We start from the raw sequence: 21,157 nt of genomic DNA on the forward strand, positions 1-21,157 counted from the left end.
CTGTTTTCTTTGTGCTGATTGTCAGATCAAACTCAGCCCAAGCAAGAGAATGAATTCATTCTCTATTGCATTTCATCCTCAGAAACTGTTAAGTGAACAATCATCGAGTTGTGCACCATCTCTCTCTCCACTTTAGTCTTGGCTTGTGGCTTTTTCAAGATAATAATTCACTGTCAATGGAGTAGCTGACCTTGAAGCTGTTTTTGTCCTCATTGAAGGTGACTGATAATATTGCTGAAAATACCATGGGAACAAGCACTCAGACTTGTTTAGCTGCATTGGTGACCGGAATAGCAAGAAAGCATCATCTTTCATCTAGAACCCGTGCAAGCATGTCATTGTGAATCTAGTGTATAATTTTGGAAAATTTGGAAAAAAAAGGAAAATGATTTCATTTAACCACCAAATTCTGAGAAGGAAACATTCAAAACCTTTCACCAGAACTCCGTTAGTCTACCACTGATATTAAATGGTAACCCTGAGGAATTCTAGAACAGATACCCTAGTTGTATTGTGAGCAAATGTTTCCTTAAAATGTAGTTAGAATAAAATGCAATGCGGCTATGAAGCCCAATCTATTACTCCTCACTGAAGTTCAAAACTCTGTATGTTCATATCAAACCTGAAAAATTGCTGCATTCTAACACTACTTACTACAAACTGTTCCGTTGGGGGAACTCACATAATTTTTTTAAAGTTTTTGCAAGGCAATGGGGTTAAGTGATTTGCCCAAGGTCACACTGCTAGGTAATTATCAAGTGTCTGAGCCAGATTTGAACCCAGGTACTCCTGACTCCAGGGCCAGTGCTCTATCCACTGTGCCACCTAACTGCCCCACACCTATAATTCTTTTTTTTTTCAGTTTTTGCTAGGCAGTGGGGTTAAGTGGCTTGCCCAGCCCACACTTATAATTCTCAACAATTGTCACTGACCCCACTTACCAGTCGGAGCCCTCAGGCTAAATAAAAATCTTTATTTCAAAAGGATCCACAAAGTTAACCATTCTAACCCAACCAACTAAGATAAGTCAATCCACCTCTAATCAATGGAGATCACATCTCTCAAGATGATGATTCTGATGACTTTGAGTATAGAGATAAAAGTAGTCTTAAACTGGAAGAATTATTCATGCCATCAGAAGGAGACATTCTAATTTACAAATGGAAGAGTTAACCTACAGTGGCATCACATCACACCTACAAATTATTCACTATTCCCAAGATAATATGTATCCTGATCCCATAACAATCCACATTATTGAAGGGTTACCTTTCTATTGTTGAATAGAGTAGGAATTCTAGATTTACTGATGGTCTCAAGGAGTTGTGTGACTTGGACTGACTGAGATGGGGGTTCATTCCTTACTGATTCCTTACTGGCAGGTCTTCCAGGAGGAGATTGTGTCTCTGTTGTGTTTGATATGCCTAGAACAAGAGGTAGTACAGTTTTCATTAGTCTGCATTTATGAATGGAACTGGGGAATATTTCTGGTACCTGAGCCTTGGAGTGGAGAAATATTCTGGGATGCACACAACCTAGACAAGGTGAAGCTCAAGCTAAGTCCTCTATGAACTTGATGCTCAATGCAGAGACTGTCCCAAAGAGGACAGGTTCCTCAACTTTAGAAAATGTCTCTTCTCTGAAGCAGACTCTAAATGCTGGAAAACATTTCCAAGACTACATGTAGCATCTTAACAAAAGAATCTATGATGAGCCTTGTTGGAGCCAGATTGTTGTGCTTTAGGAATATCAGTCTGCAGCTGTGAAGAGAATGAATTGGAGATAAGTTGCAGTGGTGATTGTAGACTTTTTCAAGACCTTTATCATCTGACCCCAAATAAGAAGTGATAGCCGAGACTAGGATGTCGCCTTGGGAATGGAGAGAAGGGAGATGTGTATAAAAGTCAAGGGGATGGACATCTGGGAGACTGGAATAATAATGGTGGTGTCAACATAAAGAGGGACAGAAGAATAGATTTGCTGGGAAAGCTCTGGGATATATGATATTGAAGATCAGTCAGTCAATAAACACTCATTAAAAGCCTAGAATATGCCAGTCATAGTACTAAACCCTAGGGATCTAAAAAGAAGCAAAGACAATCTTGGCTCTCAAGGAACTTACAGTTTTATGGGTGACACTACACACACACACACACACACACACACAAACATGCTATACACCAGATAAATAGGAAATAATTACAAGTGGGAAGTTACAAAAATTTAAGAGGGATTGAGAAAGGTTTCTATAAAAGATGGCATTTTGATTGGTACTTAAAAGAAGCCAGATGGATCAATAGTTGGGACAGACAAGGGAGAGCATTTCAGGAATGGGGATACCAGAGAAAACAGCCAGAGTTTAGAGTTGCAGGATCTTGTTCATGGAACACTTAGGAGGCCATTGTCACCAGATCAAAGACCATAGGGTGAAGAGTAAGGTGCAAGAAGACTGGAAAGGGAGGAGGAAATAGGTTATGAAGGGCTTTCAATACCATCAAAAGATTTTGTCTTTGCTCTGAGTAACTAGAGTTACTGAGCGAAGGGGTGGCATGGCTGGACCTGTGTGGGTCCCATCACCAGCAGCTAATGTACTAGTCTTGGTGTGAGGTCATGAGGGCCTCTACCAGGGTAGGGCCAGGACGGCTTTCAAGAGAATTATGCTAAACATTTAAAGAACAAATAGTTCTCAACTATGAACTGATTGAGAAAAAAAAATGAGTATAGAAAAAGTCCTTTCAGACTCCTTTTATGACATAAATATGCACATGATAACTAAACGAGGGACAATAAAACAAAGAAAAGTGTAGACCAATTTCCCTAATGAATACTGATGTAAAATTTTTAAATAAAATCCTATCAATAATTTATTACAACAATATATCACAAAGATCATACACTATGATTAGATGGAATGTATAATAGGAATGAATGTCATTCAAATATTAGGAAAATTACAAGCACAATTGATCATATTAATAACAAAGACAACAAAAATCATGATATAGCAATGAATGCAGAAAAAACTTTTGACAAAATACAACATCCATTTCTATTAAAACTAGAAAGCATAAGAACCAATGGAGTTTGCTGAAAATAAGTATTATCTATCTAAAATCAGGAGGAAGGGGGTGCCTAGGTGGTGCAGTGGATAAAGCCTGGCCCTGGAGTCAGGAATACCTGGGTTCAAATTCGATCTCAGACACTTAATAATTACCTAGCTGTGTGGCCTTGGGCAAGCCACTTAACCCCATTTGCCTTACAAAAAAAATATAACCCCCCCCCCCAAAATCAGGAGGAAGCATTTTCTGTTTTCAATTGTGTCTAATAAGATCAGGTGACACAAGAATACCCATTATTACCACTGTTATTCAGTATCCTACAAGAAATGCTGTAGTTGTAGGACAAAACAATTAAAGGAATAAGCATTGGTAATGGGGAAACAAAACTCACTGTTTTTTAGTTTTTTGGGTTTTTTTGCAAGGCAATGGGGTTAAATGGCTTGCCCAAGGCCACACAGCTAGATAATTATTAAGTGTCTGAGGCCAGATTTGAACCCAGGTACTCCTGACTCCAGGGCCGGTGCTCTATCTACTGTGCCCCCTAGCTGCCCCTTAGATTCTACCTTTATAAACATGCTAAGCACAGGTTGATATCGAACATGTTGTGAGAGAAGAATCAAATCCAAATCGAAGAAGAAAACATTAGCGAAGTAAAAAAGAGATAATACATGAGACAAGTTTTAAAAATTGAAAATAATAAGCTTTGGTCTTCATTCAAACTCCACAGTTTCTTCTCTGGACTATTTTAGAATTGTCTTTGATTATTTGTGCTGCTAAAATGAACACATCCATCATGAATGTTCATGACCCAATGTTTTTGTTCTTCTAGTTCTGTTCATTTCACTCGGCATCGATTCATGTGAGTCTTTCCTGAAATCCCATCCCTCATGATTTTTTCATAGAACAATAGTGTTCTATCATATACATATAGCACACTCTGTTCAGCCATTCCTCAATGGATGGGCATCCCTTCGATTTCCAATTCTTTGTCACTACAAAAAGAGCTGCTATGAATATTTTTGTACATGTGGGATTTTCCCCCCCTTTTCATGATCTTTTCAGGATATAGACCCAGTAGTGGTATTGCTAGATCAAAGGGGCATGCACAGTTTCATTGCCCTTTGGGCATAATTCCAAATTGGTCTCCAGAAAGGCTGGATCAATTCACAGCTCCACCAACAATGCATTAGTGTCCCAGATTTCCCACATCCCTTCCAACATTGATCATTTTCCTTTCTTAGTCATATTGGAAAATCTGAGAGGTATGAGGTGGTACTTCAGAGATAAAATTATAATTTTTCCAAATGAAATGATGGCTTACTTAAAAAACACTAGAGAGTCCATTAATAACTAAATGAAACAATTAGGAACATCAGCAAAGTTTCAGGATATAAAATAAACACAAATAAATTATCAGCATTTCTTTATATCACCCACAAAAACCTATAGGAAGAGGGTAAAATTTCATTTAAAATTACAAGAAACTATGGAATACTTGCCAACACAAAGTAACTAAATGAACACAATTACAAAATGTTTTTCACACAGACAGTTAAATAATTGGAGTAATATTAATTACTCATGAGTAGGCCTAGCCAAAATGATAAAAATGACAATTTGAACTCACATTTTGTAAACTGGCAAAATGATTTTTTAAAAAAGGGGGCAAGTCATTGTTGGAGAGATTGTAGAGGGACAGGTACACTAAAACACTATTGGCAGAGCTGTGAGATGGTACAACCATTTTGGAAAACAATTTGAAATTATGCAAATAAGGTGACTAAAATGTCCATACCCTATCCATCAAAGACTCTATTAGTGGTCCTATAGCCCAAGGAAAAGTCCCCATATACTCCAAAATATTTATAGCAGTTTTTTTTTTTGTGATAGCTAAGAATTGGAAGTGAAATAGATGGTCATCAATTGGGGAATAGCTAAACAAATTGTGGTACATGAAGATAACAGACTATTATTACACTGTATGACATTATATAAATGAAGAATATGGAAAAACAAGATCTATATGAATTGCAGCAGAGTGAAATAAGAAGAGTCAAGAAAACAAATGCAGAACTATAATAATATAAACAGAAAAATACTAAGTCAAAAGTGAATGTAGGGGTGGTTAGGTGGAGCAGTGGATAGAGCACCAGCCCTGGGGTCAGGAGTATCTGAGTTCCATTCCGGCCTCAGATGCTTGATAATGACCTAGCTGTGTGGCCTTGGGCAAGCCACTTTACCCCACTGCCTTGCAAAAAACCTAAAAAAAAAGTGAATGTAACAAAATTATAAAGATCAAGAAAGGATATAAGAATACCTTTTGTGGGGAAGTCCATAGTGTCACATATGGCACATGTTTTCATTTTTATCTTTCAGTTGTGTTGTCATTCCCCCCCCAAAATCCTATTTGCCATATGAGAAGGCTTTCTGATAGGGAAAGAGGGAAGGATACTTGGACTTACATAGTGCTATAAAAATAGCAACCATCAATAAAAATTTTTTAAAAAGAAATAATAAATTTTGAATAGTTTCAAGATAGAAAATAAATTCATGTAAATCATCAGCATTCCAAAACCTAGATGTCATATTTAAAGAAATGATGAAGGGAACTTTCCTAGATCTTTTAAAAAGCAGACAAAATGAAAACAGACAAAATCCACCAGGCATCACTTGAAAGGAACCCCCAAGTTAGACTTGCAGGAGCATTAAAGCCAAGATCAAGAGTTTCCAAATTAAATGGAAAAAAAAAATGTAAGCAAACAGTATGAAAGAGCTCAGGTACTGAGGAGTCACAGGATCACATTCCTCATTTTTTTTTTTAGCTCTTTTGCAAGTCAGTGGGGTTAAGTGGCTTGCCCAAGGGCCACACAGCCAGGTCATTATGAAGTGTCTGAGGGTGGATTTGAACCCAGGTCCTCTTGACTCCAAGGGCTCATGCTCTATCCACTGCCCCACCTAGCTGCCCGGGATCACAGTACTCTCGCCAGTACATCAAGTCCTTCCCCGATGATGAGGCCACGTTAGGGAGGGCCCTCTAAGAGTGCCATCAGGAGAGGCTTCGTGGAGGAGGCAGGCCTGGGGCCTGACTTGGGAAGGCAAGCACAGCTGCTCGGGAAGGGAGGAGGGGCGACAAGGAGAAGGCCCCCGAGGCTGGACCGACCATGCGCACAAGGGCCCGCTGGTTCCGAACTACTCCCCCCAGAAGGCCTTGCGGCCGAGGAAAATCTTTGCTGTCCCAGAAGTTCCTGTGCCGGAAGTGCCCGCCTCCCCGGAAATGTGCCCTTACCTGGTTGTTTTGGGGAGGCTGCTCCGGGCCCCAGAGCCGAGGCGCGAGCGAACGAGGTCAGTCTGGACGGGGCCGTGGCGAGGGGGTCTCCGGTGCTCGGGCCGGGCTTCCCTTCAGCGCCCTGAGTTCGAGTTCTGCTCCAGGAAGGGATGCCCCGTGGGGAGGGCTGATGGAATTTTGGGGACTGGACTCGGTCGGGACGCCCCGTTATTATTTTATTATTTGTAGTATGGACTGTATTAGTATTAATAGCAACTACTGTTGTAGCTAACGTGTATTAGGCACCTACTGTATGCAGGCCCTGTGTTAAGGGCTATGGAGTAATATCAGTTATTACGACTAATTTTGTTTTATGACAGCAGACATGTGTTAAGCACCTGCTGTGTGCAGGCACTTGGCCAAGTGTTTTGTAGTGATAATTATTGTCACTCTTTAGCTGACGTGTATCGCATAAGTGCTTGGTAGTAATTGGTTATTATAGTATTTTTAGTTTATGACAGTTGACATGTATTAAGCACCTGTTGTATACAGGCCCTCTGTTAAGTGCTTTGTAGTAATAATTATAGTTATCAGTTTGACTATTTTGAGTTTTATGACAACCAACCTGTATTAAGCAGGTTGTGTGTGCCAGGGGCTATTTAAGACCTGGCAGCTGGGTGGTGCAGTGGATAGAGCACTGGTCTTGGTGTCAGACACATGATACTCACTAGCTGTGTGACCTTGAGCAGGTCACTTCACCCAGATAGTTTCGCATCCAGAGCCATCTCCACTTGTCCTGATTCATATCTGACCACTAATGACCCCAGAGAAGATAGTGAGACTGGTGACTCAGCCCAGACTCTCCTCACTCCAGTCCAATTCTTGTAATTGTTGTCATGGCATCACCTCCCCAGTGGCATGGTCTTCTTTGATAAGGAAGGTCAAAACATCACTAAAGACCTTTACAGTCATCATCATCATCATCATCACAATTATTTGATATATAATTATATGGTATATATATATATATATATATATATACACAGATGTGTATAATAACCAATTGTTATATAGTTATAATTATTATAATAGATTATAAGTATTAAGCATCTACTGTGTCCCAGACATTGTGCTAAACGCTTTACAATAATTGGTTGATTCTTGTCCTGCTGAACCCAAAGAGTGAGACTGAGACCAGAATTGGATCAGTTTGGAGATCTTTATTTCCCAGGGACTGCCTTGGGATGAAGAGTACCCAAATCAGACAGTACCTGAGTGTTCAAGGGATAGGGTTTTTATAGTGGTTTTTTTTTCAGGGGCAGGGTACTGAGAGCAAGCAGGATACAGAAGCAAAGGCAGCAGTTAGCATATGGCTCAGTATAGATAGGGCTGGACAGAGTGGGAAAAGGGTAAAGGTCTTTGTGTTATGTCTGAACTTGTTTCCTGAGATGGAGGGAGTCATATATTCATGGGCTTCCCACAGGTTTGAGGGAGTGAAATTTACTGTCTCATGGTTCCAGCCACATCTGGGGAAGGGGAGGCAGTCCTGGGAGTAAGCAGGAATTTTACAGATACAGCAAGATAATTAGGCTAACAAGGGTGCTTTCTAAATCTTAGCCAAATTTATGGTCTATCTGTGACCCCCAGAGTCAAGCATTTGGGTCCTGTCAGATTTTCAGACCCAAAGGTACCTAGCCAAATTTATATTTCTAAGGAGTTTCTTGGGGCCCAAAAAGATGTCAAGGACCCCTTCTATACAGTGATTACACAAATATTGATATTGTACTTCAGTCCTTATCAAAGAAGACCAAAATGGCATCACTATGTTTGAGGCAGATTACAGTATGTCTGACTGTGGCTGATCAGCCCAATACAAGTTCAGAATACTCTACCACAGGGTGGGCACAAACAGACCATGTGATCACCTGGGGTGGGGACTCTAAACTTACAGCTGTCACATTTCCTTTAAGCTCCTTCAATTTTTGCCATGCTCATAGAGCACAGCACCTTCACTGATGAGGGCACTCATACTGGGCAGTCCTGTGTTAGTGTCTCCCAGGCTGTACAATCAATTCTAAAGTTCTTCAGAATGACCTTCAGGCTCTCTCAGTATTGCTTCTTCTGACCCCCTTATGAGTCCTTACCCTGTTTGAATTCTTCATAAAAAAGTCTTTTTGGCAAGCAGACTTCTGGCATTTCCATAGTGTGTCCAACCCATCATAGTTGCCCTCTCTGTAGTATTGTTGGATTGTGAGGCAGTTTAGCTCCAGGAAGGGCCTCAGTATCTGGTGTCTTCTCTTGTCCATTGATCTTCAGAATCTTCCTAAGAAAATTTAAATGGAAGTGATTTGGTTTCCTGGTATGGCTGGTAGAATGTCCAGGTTTCACAAGTATTTAGCAATCAGGGCAACACAATGGCTCTGTAGACCTTCAGTTTGGTGGTCAGTCTAATACTTTTTCCCTCACTTTTTTTTCTTTGGTTTTTGCAAGGCAAATGGGGTTAAGTGGCTTTCCCAAGGCCACACAACTAGGTAATTATTAAGTGCTTGAGAACGGATTTGAACCCAGGTACTCCTGACTCCAGGGCTGGTGCTTTATCCACTGTACCACCTAGCCTCCCCATTTCCCTCACTTTCTTTTGGAGTCTCCCACATACTGAGCTAGCTCTGGTAATGCCAGTGAGTGTCAACCTCAGCCTTTTCAAGTTGAATTTGCATCAGTGTGGTAGCTGTCCTTGAGGCCATGTTCATCCTCAGTGAAGGCATTTGATAACAATGAGAGTGATAACAATAATTGATACCTAGATGAGACTTGCTATGTGGTAGACACTGTTCTAATTGCCTAATAAATATTAATTCATTGGATCCTCAGGACAACCCTGGGAAGTAGGTGCTTTTATTATCCTCATTTTAAAGTGACAGAAACTGAGGCAGAGGTAAAGAAATTGGCCCAGGGTTACACCAAGTTAGTAAGTGTCTGACTCCATGTCTGATGCTCTATCCACTGTACCATCTGGCTGCCAATTTGATTCTGGCTTCATAATCACTTTATCTCTTCCTACCTCAGTTTCTTCATCTGTAAAATGGGTGTAATAATTGCATCTACTTCACAGGGTTGCAAAGAGGATAAAGTAAGATATCCTGCAGCATGTGGGAGACTCCAAAAGAAAGTGAGACTGAGACTGAATTGGCTCCTCACAAACACATTCCTGGGCATTGCCTTCTAGTTGTCACAGTCTACTGCCAATTTCCTTCCAAGGCTGACTGCTCAGAATTCTCAGATTTTGTCCAGTCTATGATCTTCACTTGACCCTGCATCTCCTGCCTCTTTCATTTGTATCTTTTCTCCTGTGCTCGAACTCCTTGCCCACCTCTGCCTTTCAGAATCCTTGTTCTTGAAGTTGCCTCCACTAAGAGAGATGCCTTTCCTGACCCAGCATTGTTCAATTATTTTCAGTCTGTCTGACTCTTTGTTGCCCTATTTTGGGGGATTTTTTGACAAAGATACTGGCCTGCTTTGCCATTTTCTTCTTCATCTCATTTAACAGATGAGGAAATTATGGTCAGCAGGGTCAAGTGACTTGCACAGGGTCACATAGATAGTAAATGTCTTAGGCTAGATTTGACCTCAGGTCTTCCTTACTCCAGACCCAGTGTTCTGTACTATGGAGCCACCTAGATGTCCCCTCTCCAATTACAGGTTGTCCTGATGTGCCTCTGGGCTCCTTACTGTGGTTGAAATCCCCTGGGGTCCACACTGCCCTTAGTGATGTTCTTATGTGTCTAGTGTCTAGTTCTGCACCTTGACAATGCTCCTGAACTCTAGCCCTCCCAGAGAGGTGTGAACACTGAAGAAGGGACAATGGCCCCTGTCCTCATGGCAGCCAGGACCCCCCAGGTAAGTGGGAGGCTGTTCACTTCTGAAGTGTCATCAGAGCAGGCATGTTTTTGTGAGTCTAAGAAATGGGGACCTCAGGGATCCCCTCATCCAAGCCCTTTGATTTCCAGAAAAGCACACAGACTTCAAGAGGGGAAAGCCTGTCCGGGGACACTCAGGCGAGAGCAGCTGAGCCAGTGGCTCAGTCCAGGGCCTCTGAGGGAAGAGTCAAGCTCTCTAGTGACTCTGCCTTCCTGTGTGATGGAGGAGCCATGGGGATGTTTTTCCACCCACAGTGTCCTTATCTTCTTGGGCCAGTGTTTGTTCCAGAGTTTGCTCTGTGCTAACTTCACTTTGACAACTGCACATGAAACATGATATCAATTACAGATGTTTTTATTAGATCCAGAATTTCCAGGGTGAATCACAGCAGTGGATCAGTACAAGTCATGACCATCTGGAGAATCAGGAACAGAACTTCAGGGAGAAAAAAAATGCCTTGGGTCACAGAGGGAGAAAATGTTGGAGCCAGAACAACCAACAGACTTCTATCTTCACTTTTTCTCCCCTGCCTCCAGTCTAAGACCAAAGGAGATACTGAATCACTATTTCATAGTTGTGGGTCACATCCTTCTTGTGTTTTTAAAGTTTTGGTTCTAAAGTCACCCAGTTGAGAGCTTGCTGTAAGCAGATTTGAATCAGACTGCAATCATCAGCTACTGATTATTAGGAGCCGACTGTTTGTCAAGCACTGGGACGAAGAAAGGCAAAAACAAGGCAGTCCCTGCCTTCAAGGATCTCTCAGGCTCACGGAGGTCTCCCTTGCAAAGATGTATGTACTAACTCTCTTGAGAGTATAGATAAAATAAGAGGTATTCTTAGAGGAAAGTTTCCAGGACTAACAAGGATTGAAGAGGCTTCTTTCACAAGGTGGGATTGTAGCTGGGACCTGAAGAGAATCAAGGAAAGCAAGAGAGAAGATGTGAAGGGACAGAATTCCAGGCATGGTGGACAATATTGGAAGGATTTGTAAAGAGGAAGAAATAGAAAAAATGTTTGGGTATGAATGAAGATGGATTGTTGCAAAGGCTGAAGTTAGAAATGAATTCTTGTAGTGTGGTGGCTGGTGTTGATGCCATATTTCTAATTAGGAAACTGCCTATTGATGCTATCAGATATGGCATTTGGGGTGAATTGTCAGCCAGAGAGACTTCTGGATTGGATTGGAAGGCAGCACCAAGACCAAAGAGATGTGTGGGTCTAGAGTCTTGGGAATCTGATCAGTGCAGTTTCATATTAAAAAAGGAGTGAGGGTTGGGAAGAATGACTAGAAGGTCTATCATGGGTAAAATCTCACAGAGTAGTTGTAAGGAAAGTTTTTCTGATTTTGTTTTTTTCGGAAAGCTGCTATATCAAGGCACATAATTCATAACCCAGTTCACACTGCGATGCACTGTAAGGGATCAGTAAATCCTTGTCTAGGAATGTTCTGAAGGCTGTGAGCACTCTAGGACTACATCAAATCCCTGGACATCTTCCATTTTAATCTCAGGTCATTTTGAGGGTCCTGGCTACCCACACATATTTATTATTTCAGGAATTGATGAAATTCAAGGATGTGTCTGTGGATTTCAACCAGAAGGAATGGAAGTGCCTTAGCCCCTCTCAAAAGCAATTCTACCAGGACATGATGCTGAAGAACTACAGGAACTTGATCTGCCTTGGTAAGGATGACCCTCTGGGCCATTATTTAGCATACAGACCACAGGAGTTACTGCCCAGTTGATGGTCAGATGGTAGAGCCCTCATCCCTGGATGAAAGGTCTTTACAAGTTTGAATGTGTTGCCCTTAAGGTTATATCTCCCCCATTCTCATGTCCCTTTGGTCTAAGGTTCCCCTCCAAAGTGCTCATTTAAGATTCCCAGAGACATGAAAGGTTCCCATTCTCTTGACAGGGTCAGGCTGAAATGACCTCATTTTCTTTCTGGGCCCAAATCTGTTTTATGACGTAACGTGCTATATTTTCCAGTGGGTCTTTATACCAAGTCCATTTTTCCCCAAGAGGGAAAGTACAAAGATTGAATTCTGAACCTGAGCATCTTCCATTTCTCTGGAGCAGTATTTGAATTCTCTATCCCACATGTGATCTATCAGCTGGAGCATGGGGAAGCACCTTGGAGGCTAGAGGGAGACATCCCCAAGATCACCCATTCAGGTGAGCAAGCAAATAGCTAGTCCAGTAGTCCTTCCAAGCAATGTATGAGCTGATCCAGGGGTGGGAAGCACTATTCTTATGACATGATCTTTGTAAAGTTCTTAGAACAGGGTCTGATACATAATAAATTGGTTCTTTTTTTTTGCAAGGCAATGGGGTTAAATGGCTTGCCCAAGGCTACACAGCTAGGTCATTATTAAGTGTCTGAGGCCGGGTTTGAACTCAGGTACTCCTGACTCCAGGGCTGGTGCTCTATCCACTGCACCACCTAGCCGTCCAATAAATTGGTTCTTAAATCTTTTTTTCTGTCCCTTCCTTTCCAAGATCCCTCAGCCTGCACAGAAGATCTGGGCTCTCGGACATCCTTCTTATGCCCACTTCCTGCAACCAATGATTTTGCTGACCTTCATCCATTCCCAATGTTACCAAGATGTGCCTGTGATTGGGAATGGCTCTTACTGTCACTTTTTTTTTCTCTTGGGTGACTTACTTAACTTCCCCACAACCCCTACTGCATTACCTTGTTTTGGATGAAACTGTTTTCACCAGTCAGTGCCTCAGTGTCTATTGCAATACTTCAGTTCATTTTGGAGGGATCCCAATGGAGGCTTCCTGCTAGAACAGTCTCTCCATTAGTAAGGGTCACAGTAACAGTATGAGAGTTGGAACTTCAGCAGCCATCTAGTTCAATTCATAGACAAAAAGAATCTCCTCTATAGAAGACCCTTCTCTTTTTTTGCCTATAGCAATATAGCTATACAGAATGTCATTCTTGGTTGGTAAGACTATTCTTTTGCCTTTTGGTCTATCATACCCCAAGATCTCATTTCATCTGTAATAATTCCAGCATAGTCCATGTAAGTTCCTTGCTCTTGAACTCTTTCTGAATGTGGTTGGTATATTTTCTATGACCTGGTAGCTTTCGGTTTTGTCTATGATACTGTTGGATATTTTCAATTGGGGACTTCTCTCAATGGGTAACTAGTTACTTCTTTTATTTTCATTTTGACTACGGTTCTAATAGCTTTGGGCAGTTTTTTTTTAATGATTTCTTAAAGTTTGGCTTTTAGGGTTTTTTGGCTTGGTTATGATTTTCTTAAGAATTCTAGGAATTTTTAAATGTTCTGTCCTTAGCTTGTTTTGCAGGTTAACCTAACCTAATATGTTCTTTTAATCTCTCAGTTCTATACTTTGTTCTAATACTTATTGTTTCATGGAATCATCGAGTTCGGTTGGTTGTATTCTATTTTTTTTAGGAGTCTAATATTTGGTTCATATTTTCTTCTGTTCTGAACTGTTTATTCTGCTTTCATTTTTTTCTTCCAGCATTCTCAATTTCCTTGTTTAAAAATCTTGTTTCAATTCTTTTAATCCCTTTTAAATTCCTTGTGGCTTAGACAGTATTCTTCTGAATCTACTTGCACTTACTATGGAGTTCTGCTTTTCTGTGTTTACAAGGCATGGGCTTTTCATAGTTTGCTGTTCATTTCAGTTGTGTTTGACTCCTTGTGAGCCCATTTAGAGTTTTCTTGGCAAAGATACTAAAGTGGTTTTGCCTTTCCTTCTCTAGTTTTATTGATGAAGAACTGAGGCAAATAAGGTTAAGTGACTTGCCCAGAGTCACATAGCTCGAAAGTGTCTGAGGCTGTGTATGAACTTGACTTCAGGCCTAGTGATCTGTACACTTTGGCACCACTCAGCTGCTTTTAACTTCTGGTCCTTCATTTATTAGGAGTAGTTTTCTTCTGTTCTGTTTCCAACCTCACTTTCTGGATTTGGAATTTTTGCCAGGCAAGAGAATTACCCTCTTAGATGAGACAGTTAGGTCCAAACCCTAGTTCAACCCCCTTTGTGGTCTGGATGCTACCATTGGTGCTTTTCTGCTCTCCAAATATTCTTCAAAGATATGTCTAAAAGAGACACATCTTTCCTTTCTGTCACATCCTTAGTATTGGGTCTTGGGGAATAGGATCATTGAGTATTAAGAGTTTTTACACTTTTGTCCTCTTATGATGTAACTTTTACCTAAAAAACCAAAACAAACAAAAAAACCTCTTCACAACTCCAGCTCCACCAGTAGTGTCACAATACTTCTGTCTTTATAAAACTCAATCAACATTTAATTTTATCCTTTACTTACAAAAAAATATATTTTGCTAACTGAATGGGTATAAGGAAGTCTTATCTCTATTGTTTTCATTCACGTTTCTGTGATTATATTGAGAATTTGAACAGTTTTTGCATAGATATTGGTCATCATTAGTGTTCCTGAGAAATGTGTATATTTTGGACCATTTCTCTTTTGGTATATAAATTTTAAAAAGTTTAACAATTTCTTATGAATATTGAAAGTCAGACTATACATAAAAGGAATTATTGAACAGATTTATCCTTAGATTCTATTTCCTTTCCTTTATATTCCAGTTCCTTTATTCCTTTTAGTGTAACAGTTTTCATAGTTTCAGTTTTATAGAACCAAATACATCTATTTTGCCTCTTTTGTTTTTAGGAACATTAACAATTTTGTTTCTTCACAATTGCAATGCACATATAATTTTATTCCAATTTACAATATGTGTTTTTGTTTTATATTTTGATTTTTTTAATTACCTGGCAACTTTTCATGTTACATAGTGTGAGATGTGAATTATACAGTTTATCCCCATACATGCTTTATAATTTTTTCAGTTAATCTTATTGAATAATTGTACCCTTGTAATCTGAAGGAGTCAAACATAATTCTGTTAGATATATTTCATTCTCATAAATTATTCTTTTAATTTATTAGTTGATTGAGATAATGTTGTCAGCCTAGTTACAGGCATTCCAGAATTTGTCAGAAACTTGGCAAACTCTCTCTGTGACAAATCCATGATCTACTAGACATAACACGGTAAAGAGGAAATGAGTTTAATCCAGGTTCTCTCGTTCTTGAAGTCCCAAAATCACCATTTTTTCCTGTTGTAGTAATTCTAAAAAGTGTACTAAGTGAATGACCTGCCAGCCTCAGAAGATAGTTTAGGGAATCAATGAGAAAGCAATTAGTTAAGTAGAAATGACTATTCATAGAGTAGGATTCTTATTTGGTATGTATTTTGATATTTGAGTAATTTTCTTTCTGAATATGACAGACAATAGAGCTAACCATAATATACAGGTACTAGGGAATACTTATTTTTTGTGTTTTAGATCAGAAGAAGAGCTCCAAAGCAAGGAGTCACCTTCTGAGATGGGCAGTTTTTTAGATGAATCATCCTAGGATACAAATGATAGAAGTGACTTTCCCTCTTTCTCCAGATTGGGACCAAGCTAGGAATATGAGGTCAAGTGCAAGAGGAAGCAGAACAGAGAAGAGAAATATCTTGTACCCAATCATTGTGGAAAAGCCTCTTTTCAGTACACCAGCCTTATTGACCATCAAAGAACAGTTGCTATAGAAAAATTTTATGTGTATGATGAAGGTGAGAATGGGTTCTGTCAGAACAAACATCTTACTCAAAACCAGAAAAGTCTTACAGGGGAGAAGTCTTATGTATGTGATGAATGTGGCAAGGTATTCCACCAGGAGGCAGGACTTAAAAAAACACCAGAAAATTCATACTGCAGAGAAACCTTCTGAATGTATTGAAAGTGGAAAGGCCTTCTGTCTAAATAATAAACTCGCTCAGCATCAGAGAGTTTATTCTGGAGAGAAACCTTATGACTGTAGTATATGTGGGAAGGCCTTCCATGGGAAGTCAAGTATTACTCAGTATCAGACAATTCATTCTGTTGAAAAACCTTATGTTTGTAATGAACATCAGAGAACTTATACTGGTGAGAAACTTTATATACGTAAGGAATGTGGGAAGACTTTTCACTCAAGGCCAGGTCTTACCATCAGACAATTCATTCTGGTGAGAAACCTTTTGTATGTAATGAATGTGAGAAGACTTATCACAAGAGGTCAGCACTTATTGAACATCAGAGAACTCACTCTGGAGAGAAATCTTTTGAATGTAATGAATATGGGAAGGCCTATCATAACAAGTCAGTGCTTACTAAACATCAGAAAATTAATACTGGGTATAAATCTTATAAATGTAAGGAATGCAAGAAAGCCTTCCATTGGAAATCAAATCTTACTTGACATCAGATGGTTCATTCTGGTGAGAAACCTTATATATGTAATGAATGGGGTAAGGCCTACCACCAGAAGTCTGTGCTAATTGAACATCAGAGTGCTTATACTGGGGAGAAAACTTATGAATGTAACGTATGTGGGAGGACCTTTAGATAGAGAACACATCTTAGTAAACATCAAAGAATTCACACTGGAGAGAAACCTTACGCATGTAAGGAGTGCAAGAAAGCTTTCCATTGGAAATCAGATCTTACTCAGCAGCATCAAATGGTTCATTCTCATGAGAAACTTTATGCACGTAATGATTGTGGGAAGACCTACCCTCAGAGGTCCATGCTTACTGAACATCAGAGAACTTATACTGGGGAGAAACCTTATAAATGTAAGAACTGTGGGAAGGCCTTTTGTTCGAAGCCAGGTCTTACTTACCATTAGACAATTCATTCTGGTGAGAAATCTTATAAATGTAGTGAATGTGGGAAGGCTTACCACAAGGAGTCAACACTTACTGAACATCAGAGAACTCATACTCAAGAGAAACCTTTTGAATGTGATAAATGTGAGAGGATCTTTTGATGGAGAACACATCTTAGCCGACATCAAAGAATTCACACTGGAGAGAGGCCTTATATATGTAAGGAATGTGGGAAGGCCTTCCAACAGAGAACAGCCCTTACTGTACATCAAAGAATTCATACTGGAGAGAAACCTTATGTATGCAGTGAATGTGGAAAGTCTTTTCGATGGAGGATAGTGTTTGCTGAACATCAGAAAACCCATAGTGGAGAGAAACCATATATATGCAATCAATGTGGGAAAGCCTACCACAGGAAGTTAGCACTTACTGAACATCAGAGAACTCATACTGGAGAGAAACCTTATGAATGTAATAAATGTGATAGAACTTTTTGATGGGTCACACAACTTAGCCGTCATACACTGGAGAGAAACCTTATATATGTAAAGAATGTGGGAAAGCCTTTCAACAGAGGATAGCACTTACCCTACACCAAACAATTCATACAGGAGAGAAACCTTATGTATGCAGTGAATGTGGGAAGGCCTACTACCAGAGGTCAGCACTTGCTGAACATCAGAGAACTCATACTGGAGAGAAACCTTTTGAATGTAATAAATGTGTGTGAACCTTTCGATGGACCACACAATTTAGTCATCATAAAAGAATCCATACTGGAGAAAAACCTTAGGTACATAAGGAATGTGAAAATTATTTTCATTGGAGGACAGTGCTTCCTGAACATCAGAATATCCATACTGTAGAGAATCCTTATAAATGTAATAATTGTGGGAAGGTCTTTACCTGGAGGCCATGTCTTATTCAGCATCAGACAATTCCTTCTGGTGAGAAATCTTTTGTATGTAATTAATTTGGGAATGCCTACCATAAGAGTCAGTGCTTACTGAATATCAGACAACTAATACTGGAGAGAAATCTTATGAATATTATAAATATGAAAGGACCTTTTGATGGAGCATACATTTTAGTCTAAATCAAAGAATTCATACTAGAGAGAAACCATAAGTTATGTAAGGAATGCAGGAAAGCCTTCCATTGGAAGACATTTTACTCGATATCAGAGGATTCATTCTAGTGAGAAACCTTATGAATGTAATGAATGTAGGAAGGCCTACCACCAGAGGTTTACTGATCATCAGAGAAATCATTCTGGGGAGAAAATTTCTAAATTTTTTTTTTAATTTTTTTTATTCTCATTTTGTACAAATTTTTTTTACATTAATAAAATATTCTTGTTTACAAGTAAACAAAATACCCCTCCTCCCCCATGAATATAGATAGACTTGTTTGGGTAAAAAAAGTAAAGGGGAGAGAAAAAAATTAAAATAAAAAATAATAATAGTAATAATTGTAGGTATGGCCAGGTGGCGCAATGGACAAAGCAACAGCCTTGGAGCCATGAGCACCCGAGTCCACATCCAGCCTCGTAAACCCAACAATCACCCAGCCATGTGACATGGAAGCCACCCGTTCCCCACTGCCCTGCAAAAACCAAAAAAAAAAAAAAAAGGAAAAAAAAGACCCAAAATAAAATAGAATAGTAATAATAGTAGGGGTGGCTGGGTGGCAGACAGAGCATTGGCCCTTGATCCAGGAGCACGTGGGTCCAAATCCGGCCCCAGACACCCAAAGATCACCCCGCTATGTGGCCCCAGGCAGGCCATCTAGCCCTACTTGCCCTGCACCCTCCCCCAAATAATCATAACAAAAAATGTGCTTGAGTCTTTGTTCCAACACCATCTACTCTGTCGTGGGTGGATCACATTCTTCATGATAAGTCCATCACAAAAGTTACTTCCATATTTTTCCACCCTTGCCATTGCTGATTGCAACTCCCTCCTTTCTTATTTCTCCACTACCATGTACTCTATTTTCTTTCTCCTTTCACTATGACTCTGCTGTATGGTTGCTGAGTGGCACAGCAGACAGATCCCTGGTCCTGGGGCCAAGAAGCCCTGAGCCCCCATACCACCCCTTAGGCCCAAAATCCACCTGGCCCTGTGGTCCTGGGCAGGCCTTCCATTCCCAGCCTCTTGCAAGAAGTAAGAAAGAAAATGTGTTATATCTGGCCACTCTACCCCCATGGTCCATCCTCTCCTCCTTTATTCACATCCCCACCCCTTCCCCCCTGCTCCCCCCTCCTTCTTACTCCAGATGTCTATACGCCATTGAGTTTATTTGCTGTTTCCTCTCCTAGCCATCTCTGATGAGAGCAAAATTTCCCTCATTCCCCCCTTGCCTCCCCCCTTCCATATCATTGCAATAGCTCGTTGTAATAAAAAAAATCTTATGTGAAATATCTTGGACTATTCCCCCCTCTCCTTTTTCTTTCTCCCATTCCATTTCCCTTTTTTTCTATTGACTCCATTTTTACACCATATTTTATCTTCGAATTCAGCTTTCTCCTGTGCTTCAACTATAAAAGCTCTCTCTACCTGCTCTATTAACTGAGAAGGTTCATATGAGTATTATCAGTGTCATTTTTCTATGCAGGAATACATGCAGTTCATCCTCATTAAGTCCCTCATATTTCCCCCCTCTCCTCCAATCTCCATGCTTCACCTGAGTCCTGTATCTGAAAATCAAACCTTCTGTTCCGCTCTGGCCATTCCAAAAGGAACCTTTGAAATTCCCCTGGTTCATTGAAAGTCCATCTTTTTCCCTGGAAGAGGACATTCAGCCTTGCTGGGTAGTTCATTCTTGGCTGCATTCTAAGCTCTCTTGCCTTCTGGTATATTGTATTCCAAGCCCTACGAGCTTCCAATGTAGCTGCTGCTAAGTCCTGTGTGATCCTGACTGCGGCTCCATGATATTTGAACTGTGTCCTTCTGGCTGCTTGTAATATTTTCTCTTTGACTTGGGAGTTCTGGAACTTGGCCACAATATTCCTAGGGATTGGTTTTTTGGGATCTCTTTCTCGGGGGGATTGGTGGATTCTCTCCATTTCCATTTTGCCCTCTGCTTCTAGAATATCAGGGCAATTCCCTGAAAATGATGTCAAGGCTCTTTTCCTGATCATGACTTTCAGGCATTCCAATAATTTTCAAATTATCCTTCCCAAGTCTGTTTTCCATATCAGTTGTTTTTTCAATGAGATATTTCACATTTTCTTCCAATTTTTCATTTTTTTTTGGTTTTGAAGTATTGATTCCTGATTTCTGGTAAATTCATCAATCTCCCTGAATTCTATTCATTGTCTGAAGGATTTGTTCTCCTCAGAGTTTTCTTATCTCTTTCCATCTGGCCAATTTTGCTTTTTAAAGCATTCTTCTCCTCAATAACTTTTTGAACTGTTTTATCCATTTGACCTAAGCTGGTTTTTAGCATGCTATTTTCTTGGATTTTTTTGGATTTCCTTGACTAAGCTGCTGACTTCATTTTCATGTTTTTCCTGCATCTCCTTTCTTTTCCCAGTTTTTCTTCCAGCTCCCTCATTTGATTTTCAAAGTCTTTTTTTGAGCTCTGTCATAGCCTGAGCCCAGTTTCTGTTTTTCTTGGAGTCTTTAGATGCAGGAGCTTGTGCTTCCTCATCTTCAGACTGAGTATTTTGGTCCTTCTTGGGCTCATTTGCAAAATATTTCTCAATAGTCTTCTTTTTGTTTCTCTGCTTGCTCATTTTTCCAGCCTGGGCCTGGTTTGGGCTGTTTCTTGAGCTTTTGGGACACTCCCACAAGGGTCTCAGTGTGTGAGGCTCTGTCCTCCCTCCTGGTCTGTGAATGACCATAAGTGCCCCCCTCTGCCAAGGGGCTGATGTGGGGGGGGGGGCTGCTGTTCTATGGGGGCACCTAGACTGTGGTCAGGATCTGAATGTGGTCAGAGCCCCAGAGTCCTGTTTCAGGGGCAGAGGACAGAGCTAGGCAGTCTCTCCTCACTCCCCTCCCTCAGCTCAATGGGCTCATGCCCCGGGGGCTCCTGCTTACAGGCTCCGCCTGCTTCTGTTTCCTGGATCAGGGATGGGGAAAGAGGATGCTGCTTGCTGTGTGCCCTGAGGGCTGGGCTCCACTTGCTCGCTCTGGCAGAGGTCCCCCACTGTTCCCCCACTTTGTGCCCAGTGCTCCTCAGGGTGCAGCTCAGGAGACT

At 40.5% G+C, this 21,157-nt stretch overlaps 2 protein-coding genes and 1 pseudogene across 3 annotated transcripts in view; 2 read left to right on the forward strand and 1 right to left on the reverse strand.

Moving 5' to 3' along the window:
- Positions 1 to 6,622, reverse strand: part of LOC141502017 (KRAB domain-containing protein 5-like) — a 20,925-nt gene extending 14,303 nt beyond the window's left edge. For both annotated transcript variants that reach the window (XM_074206546.1, XM_074206548.1), the window contains exons 1-2: positions 6,346 to 6,622; positions 1,270 to 1,424 (exon numbers count right to left, since the gene is read on the reverse strand). The gene's annotated coding sequence lies outside the window, so the exon portion shown is untranslated. The remainder of the gene's footprint in view (positions 1 to 1,269; positions 1,425 to 6,345) is intronic.
- On the forward strand, positions 6,115 to 16,981 carry LOC141502018 (zinc finger protein 514-like). Its single transcript, XM_074206549.1, has 4 exons — positions 6,115 to 6,401; positions 11,798 to 11,924; positions 12,321 to 12,416; positions 15,714 to 16,981. Exons 2-4 carry the CDS (start codon positions 11,804 to 11,806, stop codon positions 15,851 to 15,853), a joined length of 357 nt encoding a protein of 118 aa, XP_074062650.1. The 5' UTR covers positions 6,115 to 6,401; positions 11,798 to 11,803; the 3' UTR covers positions 15,854 to 16,981.
- Positions 15,956 to 17,684, forward strand: LOC141499612 (uncharacterized; annotated as a pseudogene).
- The last annotated feature ends 3,473 nt before the right edge of the window (positions 17,685 to 21,157 follow it).

Source organism: Macrotis lagotis, chromosome X (genome assembly GCF_037893015.1).
Source record: "Macrotis lagotis isolate mMagLag1 chromosome X, bilby.v1.9.chrom.fasta, whole genome shotgun sequence".
Taxonomy (NCBI): Eukaryota; Metazoa; Chordata; class Mammalia; order Peramelemorphia; family Peramelidae; genus Macrotis; species Macrotis lagotis.